The sequence below is a fragment of the Gymnoscopelus microlampas genome (genome assembly GCF_963454915.1).
Source record: "Gymnoscopelus microlampas genome assembly, chromosome: 3".
In the NCBI taxonomy this organism is placed as follows: Eukaryota; Metazoa; Chordata; class Actinopteri; order Myctophiformes; family Myctophidae; genus Gymnoscopelus; species Gymnoscopelus microlampas.
Genome location: NC_139940.1, coordinates 8,220,395 through 8,234,400, shown reverse-complemented (window position 1 = coordinate 8,234,400; position 14,006 = coordinate 8,220,395). Strand labels below are relative to the sequence as shown.

At 43.6% G+C, this 14,006-nt stretch overlaps 1 protein-coding gene across 1 annotated transcript in view; it reads left to right on the top strand.

Annotated features, from left to right (window-relative positions):
• Positions 1-1,447: 1,447 nt before the first annotated feature.
• The window catches only part of zfat (zinc finger and AT hook domain containing), a 22,354-nt gene continuing 9,795 nt past the window's right edge, over positions 1,448-14,006 (top strand). Inside the window, exons 1-14 of the mRNA XM_084052177.1 lie at positions 1,448-1,619; positions 4,907-5,065; positions 6,042-6,209; positions 7,062-7,199; positions 8,040-8,156; positions 8,741-8,890; positions 9,509-9,582; positions 10,082-10,173; positions 10,788-10,856; positions 11,087-11,232; positions 11,788-11,879; positions 12,236-12,384; positions 13,196-13,661; positions 13,749-14,006. The exon at positions 13,749-14,006 is cut by the window's right edge and continues 93 nt beyond it. Coding sequence (XP_083908303.1) covers positions 1,601-1,619; positions 4,907-5,065; positions 6,042-6,209; positions 7,062-7,199; positions 8,040-8,156; positions 8,741-8,890; positions 9,509-9,582; positions 10,082-10,173; positions 10,788-10,856; positions 11,087-11,232; positions 11,788-11,879; positions 12,236-12,384; positions 13,196-13,661; positions 13,749-14,006 — 2,097 coding nt within the window. The 5' untranslated portion in view covers positions 1,448-1,600. The remainder of the gene's footprint in view (positions 1,620-4,906; positions 5,066-6,041; positions 6,210-7,061; positions 7,200-8,039; positions 8,157-8,740; positions 8,891-9,508; positions 9,583-10,081; positions 10,174-10,787; positions 10,857-11,086; positions 11,233-11,787; positions 11,880-12,235; positions 12,385-13,195; positions 13,662-13,748) is intronic.

Below are 14,006 nucleotides of genomic sequence, written 5' to 3'. Positions count from 1 at the left end.
TAGGTCGCTATCCCTCTTGTATATGTAAGTGTCCTATCCAACCTGTCTGGGTAAGTGTCCTCTTCCGTTCTGTCTGTGTGAGTGTCCTATCCCTCCTGTCTGTATAAGTGTCCTATGTCATATCCCTCCTGTCTATATAAATGTCCTATCTGTCCTATCTGCCAATTATCAGCCATGCAGCCATTTCATGGTTCCCGTCTTACCTCACTCTGACAGTGGCGGACCTATAAATACATGTGTCACTGTGATAAGCCAGATTCCAATACCGAAAATCCGGCCACTAGCTCACTCCTATCCCTCCTGTCCTATCCGTCCTGTCTATGTAAGTGTCATATCCCTCCTGTCTATATAAGTGTCCTATCTGTCCTATCTGTCCAATAAGACAGATAGGAACAATTGGACCGCGACTACTTGACTACTTCCGGTTCGAAGGTCTGGGAGTGAGCTAGTGGCCGGATTTTCGGTATTGGAATCTGGCTTATCACAGTGACACATGTATTTATAGGTCGCTATCCCTCTTGTATATGTAAGTGTCCTATCCAACCTGTCTGGGTAAGTGTCCTCTTCCGTTCTGTCTGTGTGAGTGTCCTATCCCTCCTGTCTGTATAAGTGTCCTATGTCATATCCCTCCTGTCTATATAAATGTCCTATCTGTCCTATCTGCCAATTATCAGCCATGCAGCCATTTCATGGTTCCCGTCTTACCTCACTCTGACAGTGGCAGAGACACTGTCAGAGTGATGCCATGTATATATAGGCCCGGTGGCGTCACTAGCCAATCAGATCACAGTATTTCACGTGTCACGTGAGGCTTGACCAATCGGTGTGTCATGTTTAGAAAGTGAAAACGCAGTGATAACAATACTCTCCTGGCGGAGAGTAATAAGTAAATAATATGTAATATATATAATATATATATATATATATATATATATATATATATATATATATATATATATATATATATATATATATATATATATATACATACATACAGCCACATACGTATAATGTAATAATATTATAATATAATATTAAAGCAGAAGACATTGCAAATATCAGGATTGCTGAGTAGTTTAAACAAACACAATGAATCAACGCAGTAGGACAGAACATTACATACATCACATCACCATAAACTAAAGTTCCTGTAATAGTTTGTGCCGCAGTCTTATTACTGCTCAGTGCTCAGATTCGGTCTAAAGCCCGCCTACTGTATCTGGTATGTTGCGCCGAGCTTATACATGTGCAAACACTAACTGTTTCCGTATCCTTTCTAGACCGGAACTACAAGGTGCAACACAAATTTATCTCAGTATAGTCGTTAGCTGCAGTACAGTCCTCCAGCCACAAACGTCGCGGTCTGCAAAATAACAACGACATACTTTGTTTTGTTGTTGTTCTTTTCAGCATTTTCACCCGTTTCCGCTGGATGATGGGACTTTTTTTTATCGCAGATTCGCCAGAAATGTCATCACACACAAAGTAACATTTAGAGTATAAATCTTTATTCCGTTACTACAGTCGATTATGTTTTGATCTATAAAGAGCATAACGGCTGCAGGCCTGGGCTCGTGTTTTTTTTTTGCACCCGTGTAAAATGGACGGAGAAAAAGCAGGTAAGAAATGGAGGCTAGTTTCACATCGAATATGTTCACGGCGTCTTCATGGAGGCTCAGGACTTTTTTCTACTGTCTGTCTGTCTGTCTGTCTGTCTGTCTGTCTCTGCTCGGGACCTGTGTTCATTCTCTGTCGACTAGACTAGATCAGTGGTTTTCAACCTTTTTCATGCCAAGGACCCCTAAATTGATACTTATTAGCCCGTGGACCCCCCATTTGAAAAGATATGCCAGGGACCCCCATAAGAGAAGATTTTTACGGCTCTCTAGCAGTGATTCTCAACCATTTTAATTTCAAGGACCCCCAGTTTAACATGCATTAGGCTACGGACCCCCATTTAATGGCATTTATACCTCCATGGGACCCCAATTCATTGTAAAATCAATGTTCATTTAACTCTGAGAGTGAACGGGTCCATTTGGTTCCGTTTGTACACTCTCTGAGTTACAGACCCATAAGGGTCCACCCCTGGGGGTCCCCGGCCGGACCCCACTTTGAGAACCAATATTATGGACTAGAGCAGTGGTTTTCAACCTTTTCATGCCAAGGATCCCTAGACATTTGGCCGCGGACACCCATCTGAAAATGTTTTGTGCCAGGGATCCCCCCAGAAGCAAAGATTTGAGTTAGAAATGTTTGCTTTAAAAAATATAGATATTCATAGATATGCATATGCGCACACAATTCCGTGATTTTTTCAAAAATAACAGATCTACAAGCTAGTGCTGTGCTTTGAGCTTGTAGATCTGCTATTTTTGAATAGCCAAAGCTAAGTGGAGAAAATGATTGCGACGCTATTACGCTTATCAAATAGGGGGTCCTTGAAATTAAAACGTTTGGAAGACAAAAGAGAAGAACAGGTCATTGTGTCATTATAGAGAGAGGATGCCAGGATGGAAGATGTGGGAGTGGGGAGATTGAAAGAAGAGATAAGAAATGAGTCAAGAAGTCAAGAACACATGATCCTTCCTTAAATCCGGCCATTCACTATAATATGTTTTTTCTTCATAAATAAAACCTTTCATCATAAGTCATGACCCATACTGTTGTCCGAACAAACTTTTAAGCTTTTAAACTTTTTATGTCTAATGATGATCCTCTCGTGTGTGAGAATGCACTCAGCTCATTGGCCGCAGCAAAATGTTTATTACATATAATTCACTACTCTCACCAACACTGATGCACTATGATCATCTGTCTGTTTGTCTGTCTGTCTGTCTGTCTGTCTGTCTGTCTGTCTGTCTGTCTATCGACCAGTAAATCATGAGTCAAAAGTGGATCATCACTCAGTCACTCACTCACTCACACTCATCCCATGGCCTAGGGGGGCCTAGGGTCCGGTGTCCTCCTGCCTGCCCAAGCATCCACCATAATAACATGTAATAAACATTTTTTTGCCGCGGTTCTGTGTGTCACGAGTCACGACCAATGAGCTGAGCACATTCTCACACGTCTGACAAGCAGGAAGGGATGCATGGCTGCAAGATTACCTATCATTCATAGAGTACAGCATTCCTGACGTCACTCGTTCATCCCCAGGTTCGTAAAGTAGTTTCGCTATGGAGAATAACATTGGGTCATCATAGAATCGTCTCATATAAGAATTGTGGTCCAACAATAAACAAACTGTCTCGGCGATATTGTCAGGGAGGAGGTTCCGTATCGTTTATGATAGTCAGTCACTTATACTGTATTTGATACAGTCTGTTTCTGGCGAAAATTTTACTAATTCGGCGGAAGTAACATTATCGTTTTCTCACCGTCAGTTGATGCTTCATATCCATAAGAGTCAAACCGCCGGGGTCACTTGTTTATTTTTGGAACACAGTTCTTATTTGACGCGATATTAAATACGTCTATGGGGATTCAGAATGGGGGTGGAAAACCGCGAACCAGGTAGACAAACCTAGGATGTGTACATTACGTCAGACTTCGGTGGTCTATTGATTCCCAGAAATAAGTAACACAGTTCCATATCAGTCCAATAAGAGACACGTCTTTTAGTTTCCTTACATCAAGGGCCGGTTGGCATCCCTAAGATAGACTTTTATTGACACCCCAACAACGACTAAACGGGACACAATGTATTATTTATTCATTAACCAGAATCACGTAAAGCCCTAGTTAACTAAGGCCCGCCAGATCTCTTCTCCGAAGTTCGCGTTGTGAGCTTCTAGATGATCTGCTATTTTCACAGAATATGTTTTTTCCCCAGAATAGAAACACTTCAGGGTTCATGTGGTTAAATTCAGATGATGTCTTATAATGCGATGGTTCTCAAAGTGACCCCACTTTGGGTTAGGGACCCCCCAGTGGTCCTTGAGAGGTTCCCAAGGGGTCCACAAAAATGTGTGTTAACCCATTGATACCTGGAACGCATCTGTGCCACTTTAGATGTCTTTGGCTATTCAAAAATAGCAGATATACAAGCTCGTAGCGCGGCACTCGGTGCCGCGCTACGAGCTTGTAGATCTGCTATTTTTGAAAAATCTTGAATTATTTTTTTTGGATTTTTTTTCAAAAAACTGTTAGGATTTAGATTTTTTTAAAGAATCGCCTCAGGTCTATTGCATCAAAATGACTTTAACCAGTGTAACCCTATTTGATATTTTGTCTATTTAAAAGTAGCCTATATCGGCTATTTGCAAAACATTTTTGAAAAATGTAGCATGATTTTGAAACTTTTTACACACATGTTCTCTTATGGGGGTCCCTGACACAAGATCATTTCAGATAGGGGGGGGGGGGTCTGCGGCCTAATTATATACATTTGTGGGCCCTTGACATGAAAATGTTTGAGAGCAGGTACGTGCACAGAGATAGACTCTAGGTGGAGCTAGAGCACCTGCCCTTTGCCCTCTTGACCAGAAGTGCCCTTTTGAAAAAAACAAAAAAAAGGTTTTTTTTTTCAGTTTACAGCAGGGGTCTTCAACAGGGGGTCGGGGACCCCTAGGGGGTCCTCAGAGTTACTACAGGGGGTCCGCCAAATCTTTATGTGATATGATTTTTCTTTTTACCATAACCACTCGAAGCCTTGCATCCCTTTTCTGAGGAGAACTTTAGCCAAAAATAGCAGATCTACAAGCCCACAACGCCTCGCGCTGCGAGGCGTTGTGGGCTTGTAGATCGGCTATTTTTGGCAAAGAGGTATAGGTGTAGAGGGAAAAAAGAGCAGACCAAGTAAACAAAAAAAAAGTATAATTTACTTGAGCACCTGCCCCTCAAAATGTCTGTGCACGCCACTGTTTGAGAGCAACTGTTCTGATGTATTTCCTCTGGTCTTCAGGTGGTTCTATGTTCATGTGCAGGCTGTGCAACCTCTTCTCTCCCAGCCGCGGTCAGCTGCTGGCGCACTGCTCCCAGAAGCACCCTCTGCAGCCGCCGCCCGAGGACCTCATCATCGCCATGCAGCCCCTTTCACCAGGGTCTGCAGAGGCCACGCCAGGTCAGACCTGTCACAATAGTTACTATACACCAGGGGTCTTCAACGTTTTCAGGCCAGGGACCCCCTAGTCGAGAGAGAGATGAAGCAGGGACCCCCTCTATATTGTATAAAACCGTGTTTAAGTTTTTTTTTAAAAATGTGTTTACTTGGAGTGCTCTTTTTCCCTCTACACCAAACCTCTTTGCCAAAAAATAGCCAATCTACAAGCTCACAACGCCTCGCAGCGCGAGGCGTTGTGAGCTTGTAGATCGGCTATTTTTTGGCTCAAGTTTTCCTCCGAAAAAGGGATGCTAGGGTTCAAGTGGTTAAGGTAAAACAAAAAAAAGAATCACACAAAGATTTGGCGGACCCCCTGTAGTAACTCTGAGGACCCCCTGTTGAAGACCCCTGCTATGCACAATCGCCTGATCGCAAAGTTATTTCAGATAATCGCAATTATTATCGTCATCATAATCGTTTCCACGTTGAAACATTCTCAAGACATTTACAAAAGAAAATAGCGGAAATATTTCTGCCATTTTGTATTTTATTTTTGAAAGTAAAAAGCCAACTCAACATGTCAGTCATTTCAAGTTATTTGTCATGTCTTCCCTGTGCAATCTTTGTTTTCAAAGCCTGTAAGCCGAACAGAAATTACATTTTTATTTACTGTTTGCCAACAAAAACATAAGGGCCCATTTTAAACCCCTTCAAGGAACCCTGAGGGTCCCGGGGCCCCACTTTGAGAAGCACTGGGTTAAACCACTGATTCTCAACATTTTCAACCATTATGAACCCCTGTGTCAACGTGTCAAAACACATCACGTTGTGAGCTTGTAGATCGGCTATTTTCACTATTGTTTTGTCAATATTGTTTTGTCACTCTTTTTTTTCTTTTCTTTTTTAACTTTTCGCCTATAATGCCGTACCCTAAATTATTATTTTATGAAATGATCAATTATGTATATATTTTTTAAATACATTTCAACACACACAGTGAGCACCGTGAAGAGGAAACGAGGAAGACCCAAAGGCTCCACCAAGAAGATACGGCCTGATGGGGCAGAGGTCAAGGCCGGCTCCGCCCACTCCTCCAAGGACAAGGATGAGGGAGAGGAGGAGGAGAGAGGAAGAGGGGAGGAGAAGAACGAGGCAGAGTGCCAAGGTGTGTGTGTGTGTGTGTGTGTGCGTGTGTGTGTGGTTTGCCAATGGAACAATGGCAAAATAAACAGGACAGTCGAAACAGACTGAAGATGATTGATTCGCTATTGAAGGGCATGGCAGGATTTAAAGGGATGCATTATCAAAACAGCTTTATACTGTATATTCAAAGCATCACCTGTTTTGACTCCATGTATTCCGATGATGTCTACACAACATAAGCCGTAAAGTGATTCCTTTCAGCTCCATTCCTTAAATCCTGCCATGCCCTTCAAAATTGAATCAATCATCATTCATCTGTTTTCACTGTCCCGTTTCTTTTGCCATTGTGGCAAACCATGACCCATTAAAACCGGCAAAGCCTCTGTGTCATTTTAGTTTTCAACCACTTTTAACCATTATTTTATACTTTGGCTATTCAAAAATAGCAGCTATACAAGCTCATAGAGCGTCACTTCGTGCCGTGCTATGAGCTTGTAGATCTGCTACTTTTGAATAGTCAAAGTTGGAACATCTGTGCAAATCTTTGAATACATGTATTTTTTAAAGCAAACATGTTTTGCTTCTGGGGGGTCCCTGGAACAAAATATTTTCAGATGGGGGGTCCGCGGCCAAATACATATAATTTTGGGGGTCACCACTGATATTTAGCAACATACGTTTTTTCAGATAACTGTTAGGATTTAGAAGACATTTGTAGAATCGGCCTCAGGTCTTAAAACACGCCTACCCATGGAATCGGTAATGTTTATCCTCATCAACAGAGAATGCAGTGTCTGTTCACCATTAATGGACCGTATGAAGACGTTGGCATGACATGACAATGTTTGGGAGGGGACCCCCTGTTGTGTTGTAGAGAGGCAGGAAGCTGAGGGCACCGAGGGGGACCAACTGTCGTGCAGGAGGTGTCACCGCTCCTTCAGGAACAGACGGCAGATCCTCAAACACATCTGCTTGAAAGTGGAGGAGGAAGACGAGGAGGAAGAGCATAACGGTGAGGAGGATAAACACACGGTTTCATATCACACGACCTGGGAACATCTGGATGAGGAAAATATGTCTTTGTTTATCACCAATTATAAGAATAAAAATCTGCACACCAGTATTCCTGCTCCCAAATGCAATTTATCTTTAATATGTAACGTTTGGAGCCACGGCCTCCCAACGTTTTTTTGGCGGAGCTCCCCTGGGCGTCTCGAATAGAAAATAGCTTATCACTTATGCAGAGGGTTTGAGCGACACGCCCACAGTGCATGTGTAGCGCTCTGGAAATTACATCCAAAGCAGTGTTGATTTTGACAGCAAATTTGGATTTAGTTTTAGTCATTGTCTTTTGAATACAATTCCATTTAGTTTTAGTCATCTGAAAAGTTTTAGTTTTAGTCTAGTTTTAGTCGACTAAATATCATAAGATTATAGTCGACTAAATCTACAGTGTATTTTGGCGGTGCCTTGATGGCGTCGTAATGGCTGATTTTACACTTGGTTGCATGCTGAAAATAGCCGATCTGCTATTTTCAGAGCGCAGCACACAACCAAACATAACATGACTTAGTTCTACTGGATCTCTTCTCCACTAGTTCCTCCCTAACATTTTTGTCTAGTTTTTATTTTTTGACGGAATTGTCAATATATTTAGTCTTAGTTTTAGGTTTTTATTTCGTTTTTATTTCGTTTTCGTCAGTGAAAAAAGGTAGTCGACGAGCATAGTTTTAGTCGACAAAATCAACACTGATCCGAAGCACTCCGCCACAAAACATTTTAAACTTTCTGTGGACACGGCCCATAACGGGGTCTAAGCAAAGTGGTTCCTTGTGTGTGTCTGTACACCCAGGTCCAGAGAGCAGCTCTGGAGTAGGAGGACCGTTGGGTTCTGAGAGTTTGGAGCCGGGCTGTGGAGCAGATTCAAGTCCTCGGAGCCAGACCAGAACAATTCTGATGAGAACAAAAGGTAGTACATTTACCCGGTCTTAAGTGTCGTAAGTAGGGGTGTGCCGATACACTAATTTCACGAAACGATACGATACGATATTGGGCTCACAACTTCGATACGATACGATACGCACTTTTTTTTATTATGAAAATATATGGGGGAGAAAAAAAGCAAATGCAAACAAATAATTCTGTTTTTGCATTATTCAGACATGCGAACTTGTAGCTTTTCAGCTACAATAACCGTTTTGAATCCAAATAGGGCAATAGTGTGACACCTGACCCGAAAAAAACAACATGTTGTCACCCTTTTCACCTCGGGGCTGTTTGCATGCCTGATTATTATGATTGTAAAAAAAAAAAAAAAAAAACTACATATTTTTTTTCCAAAACGATACATATCGTCACGAAAACGTATCGCGATATATCGCGGGACGATATATCGGCACACCCCTAGTCGTAAGTGTCGTAAACAGTACAGTAACAGGTGATTCTAGTTTACTGAGGCACTACACTGTCTCTCTGCATTTGATATTATGTGCTTACCTTGCTTATTGTAAGTCGCTCTGGTTAAGAGCACCCCTCCTTGTGTTGTGTTCCTAGACGTGGACCGGTTGAAACCCCACAGACCCAATAAGAGAAGTCGGGCGCTGTGCACCGACCGACGCGCGAACCGAAAAGAGGCGGGGCCAGCAGCAGGAAACAGGAAGTCAATAATCAGCGTTGTTTTGACGGAACACGAAACACTTGCAGGTCTGTCTCTAAATCATGGCTGCTTCTTTGTTTGTTTGTTTCATTCATTCATTCATTCATTCATTCATTCATGATTGATGCTGTTTGCTGCTGTGTTCGTACAGATCAGTGGTGTAAAGTAACTAAGTACATTTACTTAAGTACTGTACTTAAGTACAATTTTGAGGTATCTGTACTTTACTGGAGTATTTCCAATTTCCAATACTTTTACTTCTACTCCACGACATCTCAGAGGCAAATATTGTACTTTTACTCCACTACAATTATTTGAAAACTTTAGTTACTAGTTACTTTGTAGATTTAAATTATTATATTATAAAACATACATTAAACACTTTAGCCATATTTTATACCTAGGCTATTTGAAAATAGCCTATCTACAAGCTCACAACGCGTCGCATCGCGACGCGTTGTGAGCTTGTAGATCTGCTATTTTCAAATATTTTAGTACTTTTACTTTTGGTAATTTAAGTACATTTTGATGCCAATACTTTCGTACTTTTACTCAAGTACATTTTTAATTCTGGACTTTTACTTGTAACAGAGTATTTCTATATCACAGTATTGGTACTTTTACTTGAGTAAAGAATTTGAGTACTTTTTCCACCACTGGTACAGATGCTACTAAGATGGTTCCAGTGGAGGCCAGTCCAGCAGAGATGGACTCTGCAGGGGTTCAGGCTCAGCCTCAGGTAGGACTGAGGAAACACCACCATCACCGTCACTACTTTACGATCAGTGAGCCTCATTCACAAAACATCTCTTGAATGAAAACAGGCCTCAGGTGTACCAGATGATGAATACTATTTGCTCCAAAATGTGTAGAAACCTGCTATTTATGAAGACATAAAACTTTACTTATTTGCTTATACATTTTGAATCTGGTTGGAATATCATAGCGAACTCTAGTCTATAGTCACCACTCCTTTGGGGTATATTTTGTCACTGTACATTTGCATATAAACTTATGTGAAATTTGTAATCTGTACCCATCATAACTATTAAGAGCAGTGGGTGGTATTAATACAGCACCTGGGGAGCAATTAGCAGTTGAGTGTGTTGCTCAGGAACACTTCGACAGAGACTGGGCGGATCGGAGGGCAAATCGGGGACCTTATGATTCTCAGACACGGCGCCCTCTACCCATTCATCTATGGCAGCCCTGATGTTTTTTCATTTTCATCTGCTCAGGACTCTGCAGCTTCTCAAACTGTCAGTCAAACTGGTGACTGTCCCTCCAACCCAACCTCTGACCCTGAGCCAAGCCAGCTCAACGGAGAAAGGTATTTGCCCTAAATTAGATCCTTCCCTTATAATGTAGAACAGGGGTCTTCAACAGGGGGTCCGGGACCCCTAGGGGGTCCTCAGAGTTACTACAGGGGGTCCGCCAAATCTTTGTGTTTTATGATTATTTTTTTTACCTTAACCACTTGAACCCTGGCATCTCTTTTCTGAGGAGAACTTTGGCCAAAGATAGCAGATCTACAAGCTGCGCGAGGCGTTGTGAGCTTGTAGATCGTCTATTTTCGGCAAAGAGGTCTAGGTGTAGAGGGAACAAAAGAACAGACCAAGTAAACAATAAAAAGTTTAATCTGAAACACAATTTCTTTTATACTATAGAGGGGGTCCCTGCTTCATCTCTCTCTCTCAGCTAGGGGGTCCTTGACCTGAAAACCCTGATGTAGAACAAAGGTGTTCGGTGCATCAGATCAACATTACTCCTAATACGCGTTATATGATGTATTTCAGCCAGCCATTCAACTGATAAGTTGGGATTTAGCAATTTACTTTGTTCAGAACTAACTGATACATACTGAATATTGATTGTTAGCATAAATAAGCCCTCCGTTACTCATCACTCATGGCTGCCTGACACCTCCTTGTTTTCTGCTCCTAGTCCTAAACCAGTGACACCAGCAGCCAACAGGGGCTTTCAAGAATACGCCATCAAGCAAGTATCTAACAGGTACAACGCACACACGCGCACACACACACACACACACACACACACACACACACACACACACACACACACACACACACGGGCACACGGGCACACACACACGGGCACACACACACGGGCACACACACGGGCACACGGGCACACACACACGGGCACACACACGGGCACACACACAGCAAAACACTCTTGCCATCATGTCCGTAGTTCTACTGCTATCTTCTGTGTGCCTCCAGTCTCCAGAGCCAACTGAAGATCTTCACCTGCGAGTTCTGTAACAAGATCTTTAAGTTCAGACACTCCCTGACCGCCCACCTCAGGACTCACACCCAGGAGAAACCCTTCCACTGCCCCCACTGTGACTACGCCTCAGCCATTAAAGGTAAACGTACAGGCTGTGAAACTCCTCACTGTGTATCAGAGGACAATTTACAATTTAGGCATTTAGCAGACGCTCTTAACCAGAGCGACTGACAATAAGGTAAACGCATACATCAAACGCAGAGAGACAGTGTAGTGCCTGAGCCTCAGTAAACAAAATCACGAGTAAACCAAGAACCTAGCATCAGTCTAAACAATATGCTATCAAAATAATAATCTGTACTTTGAAACTATAGGATACCAGCCAGGTAAACATTGAACCTACATTTTGTCTTAATAACCTGCTATCTAAATTTTGGACAAGAAAGGAGACCTGGTTGTCTGTACCCTCCCCAATACCAACCAGTAGGGGCCGGCAGTGACACGGCATAACAATTGAATTGGGACAGACATGACCTTTAACCACCTACTTCTAACCACTTCATTCTTGAGTCCAAGGGAACGCTTTGCCCTCCCAATAACTTGCCATCACTCATACCTTGATAACAATAATAAAGGAATAAAAGGTGTCGGTGTTAATTGTTTATTTATCGGTTATTGATTTTGTCCCTTCCAGCCAACCTGAATGTGCACCTGAGGAAACACACAGGAGAGAAGTTCAGCTGTCCACACTGTTCCTTCACCTGCCTCAGCCCTGGTCACCTTAAGGTGAACAATAATGTATTTATGTTATTTTGTAAAGAGTTACTGTTTGAAGGAGGAGATACTGTATGTGTGGAGTGACAACAAGAGAGAGAGTTATGGATGTTCAGGTCCATATCAGGTCCATATCTGTAGTTAACCCATTAAAAAAACAAGATTTTTTAGCGTTGGCTATTCAAACATAGCAGATATACAAGCTCACAGCGAGTGCCACGGTGTGAGCTTGTACATCTGCTATTTTTGAACATTTTTGAAAAATCTTGAATAATTTTGAATTACGAAAAAGTTTGAGAACTACTGATTTAGAAGGCATTTGTAGAATCGGCCTCAGGTCTTAATGGTGTTGCTGTGGTTGTGTTCAGGTCCATGTAGAACGGGTTCATCTGAAGGTGAAGCAGCACTGTGAATTCTGTCAGAAGAAGTACTCGGACGTGAAGACGCTGCTCAAACACATGGAGCAACGACACAACCTGAAAGACCCCGACGTCCAACACAGCTACCAGCAACTCAGGTCTATAAGATTTAGTCAACTAAATCTGCAGTTGATTTAGTCGACAACCATTTATTTTGTCGGGCCGTGATGGCGTCGTAATGCCTGATTTATACGTAGCTGTGTGCCGAAAATAGCCGATCTACAAGCTCACAGCGCGTCTGTGACATGTCTGTGATGCGTTGAGAGGGTTGTAGATCGGCTATTTTTGGCAACCAAGCATAAAATGTCTTGTTTTAGTTATTGCTTATCGATCTCTTCTCTACTAGTCCCTCCCTAACATTTTAGTCCATTTATTATTTGTTGACAGAATAGGCTCTATGCACAGCAGCCATATTGGGAATGAATTGGGCCCCTTACTTACTTCCTTCACAGGTGTTACCAATGATACTAATTAAGGCTCTGTTCCATTTAGTGTGGCATAGTGGTTGTCTTATTTTCAAGGACCCCCATAACTCTGAGAGTGTACAAATGGAACCAAATGGACCCTTACGGGTCCATTTGGTTCCATTTGTACACTCGCAGAGTTACACACCCACCATAAGGGGCCATTTGGGAACCAAAATGGAGTGTTTCTAGTGAGCCAACATGCACAATATCAGCACCCTGACCAGAATGGAACAGAGCCTTCATTAGTATCATTGGAAGGAAGTAAGAAGAGGCCCAATATCTTTCCATTATGGCTGCTGTGCATAGAGCCTATTGTCAATATATTTTGACATAGGTTTAGTCGTCAGAGCTTCGTTTTTATTTAGTTTTCGTCTACGAACATTTTCCATCATAGTTTTAGTCGACCAAAACGAACACTGCTCTCTCGCCCGCGTCTCCCCAGGCTGAAGACCCGTCAGGGACAGAGGCAGCTGCTGTACCACTGCTCCACCTGCGGCCGCCGCTTCAAGAACTACCTGGAGCGCCAGCGCCACCTGCTGGTGCACGGCCCCCTGCGGCCCTACGCCTGCCTGCTCTGCGACCACGCCACCACCAACATGGCCACGCTGGCGGCCCACGTCCGCAAGCACCTCTTCCTGTACGTGTGCTGCCTGTGCGGCGGCGCCCTCGTCAGCTCCCCCAGGCTGAAGGCCCACCTGACGGAGTCCCACCCGGAATGCGCCGACCCGGAGCAGGCCTTCGCCGACTGCATCGAACGCAGCTACTGCCTGGTGCCCCCCGGGGGGGACATGGAGAGACGAGGAGAGGCGGAGGAGATGGAAGGAGGGGAGAACGAGGGTAGGGCGGAGGAGAGGCGAGAGGAAGAGGAGGGTAGGCCGGAGGAGTTCAGTGGAGAGAAGACGAGAAGAGCAGGGGGAGAAGGAGGTGAGGGAGAGAGGGATGAAGGAGAAGGAGCAGAAGAGGAGAGAGGGGGGGAGGAGGAGGAGGAGGGGAGGCCAGCTGCTGCTGCTCAGGAAGAAAGGAGGGAGGAAGAGGAGGAGACGGTAGAGAAGGAGAAGGAGGTAGAGAACGGGCGTTCAGAGCCTGAAGCAGTCAGTCAAACGACAACCACTCCCACAGACGGACAGGAAGAGGAACGCACGGAGACGCAGGACGGGTCAGAGGAGACGGCGAGGGACCGACCGGAGAACGGCGGAACACACGCGCCCGGAGAAGAAAACGCACACGCTCTCGAAGAGAGCACAGCCCTCACG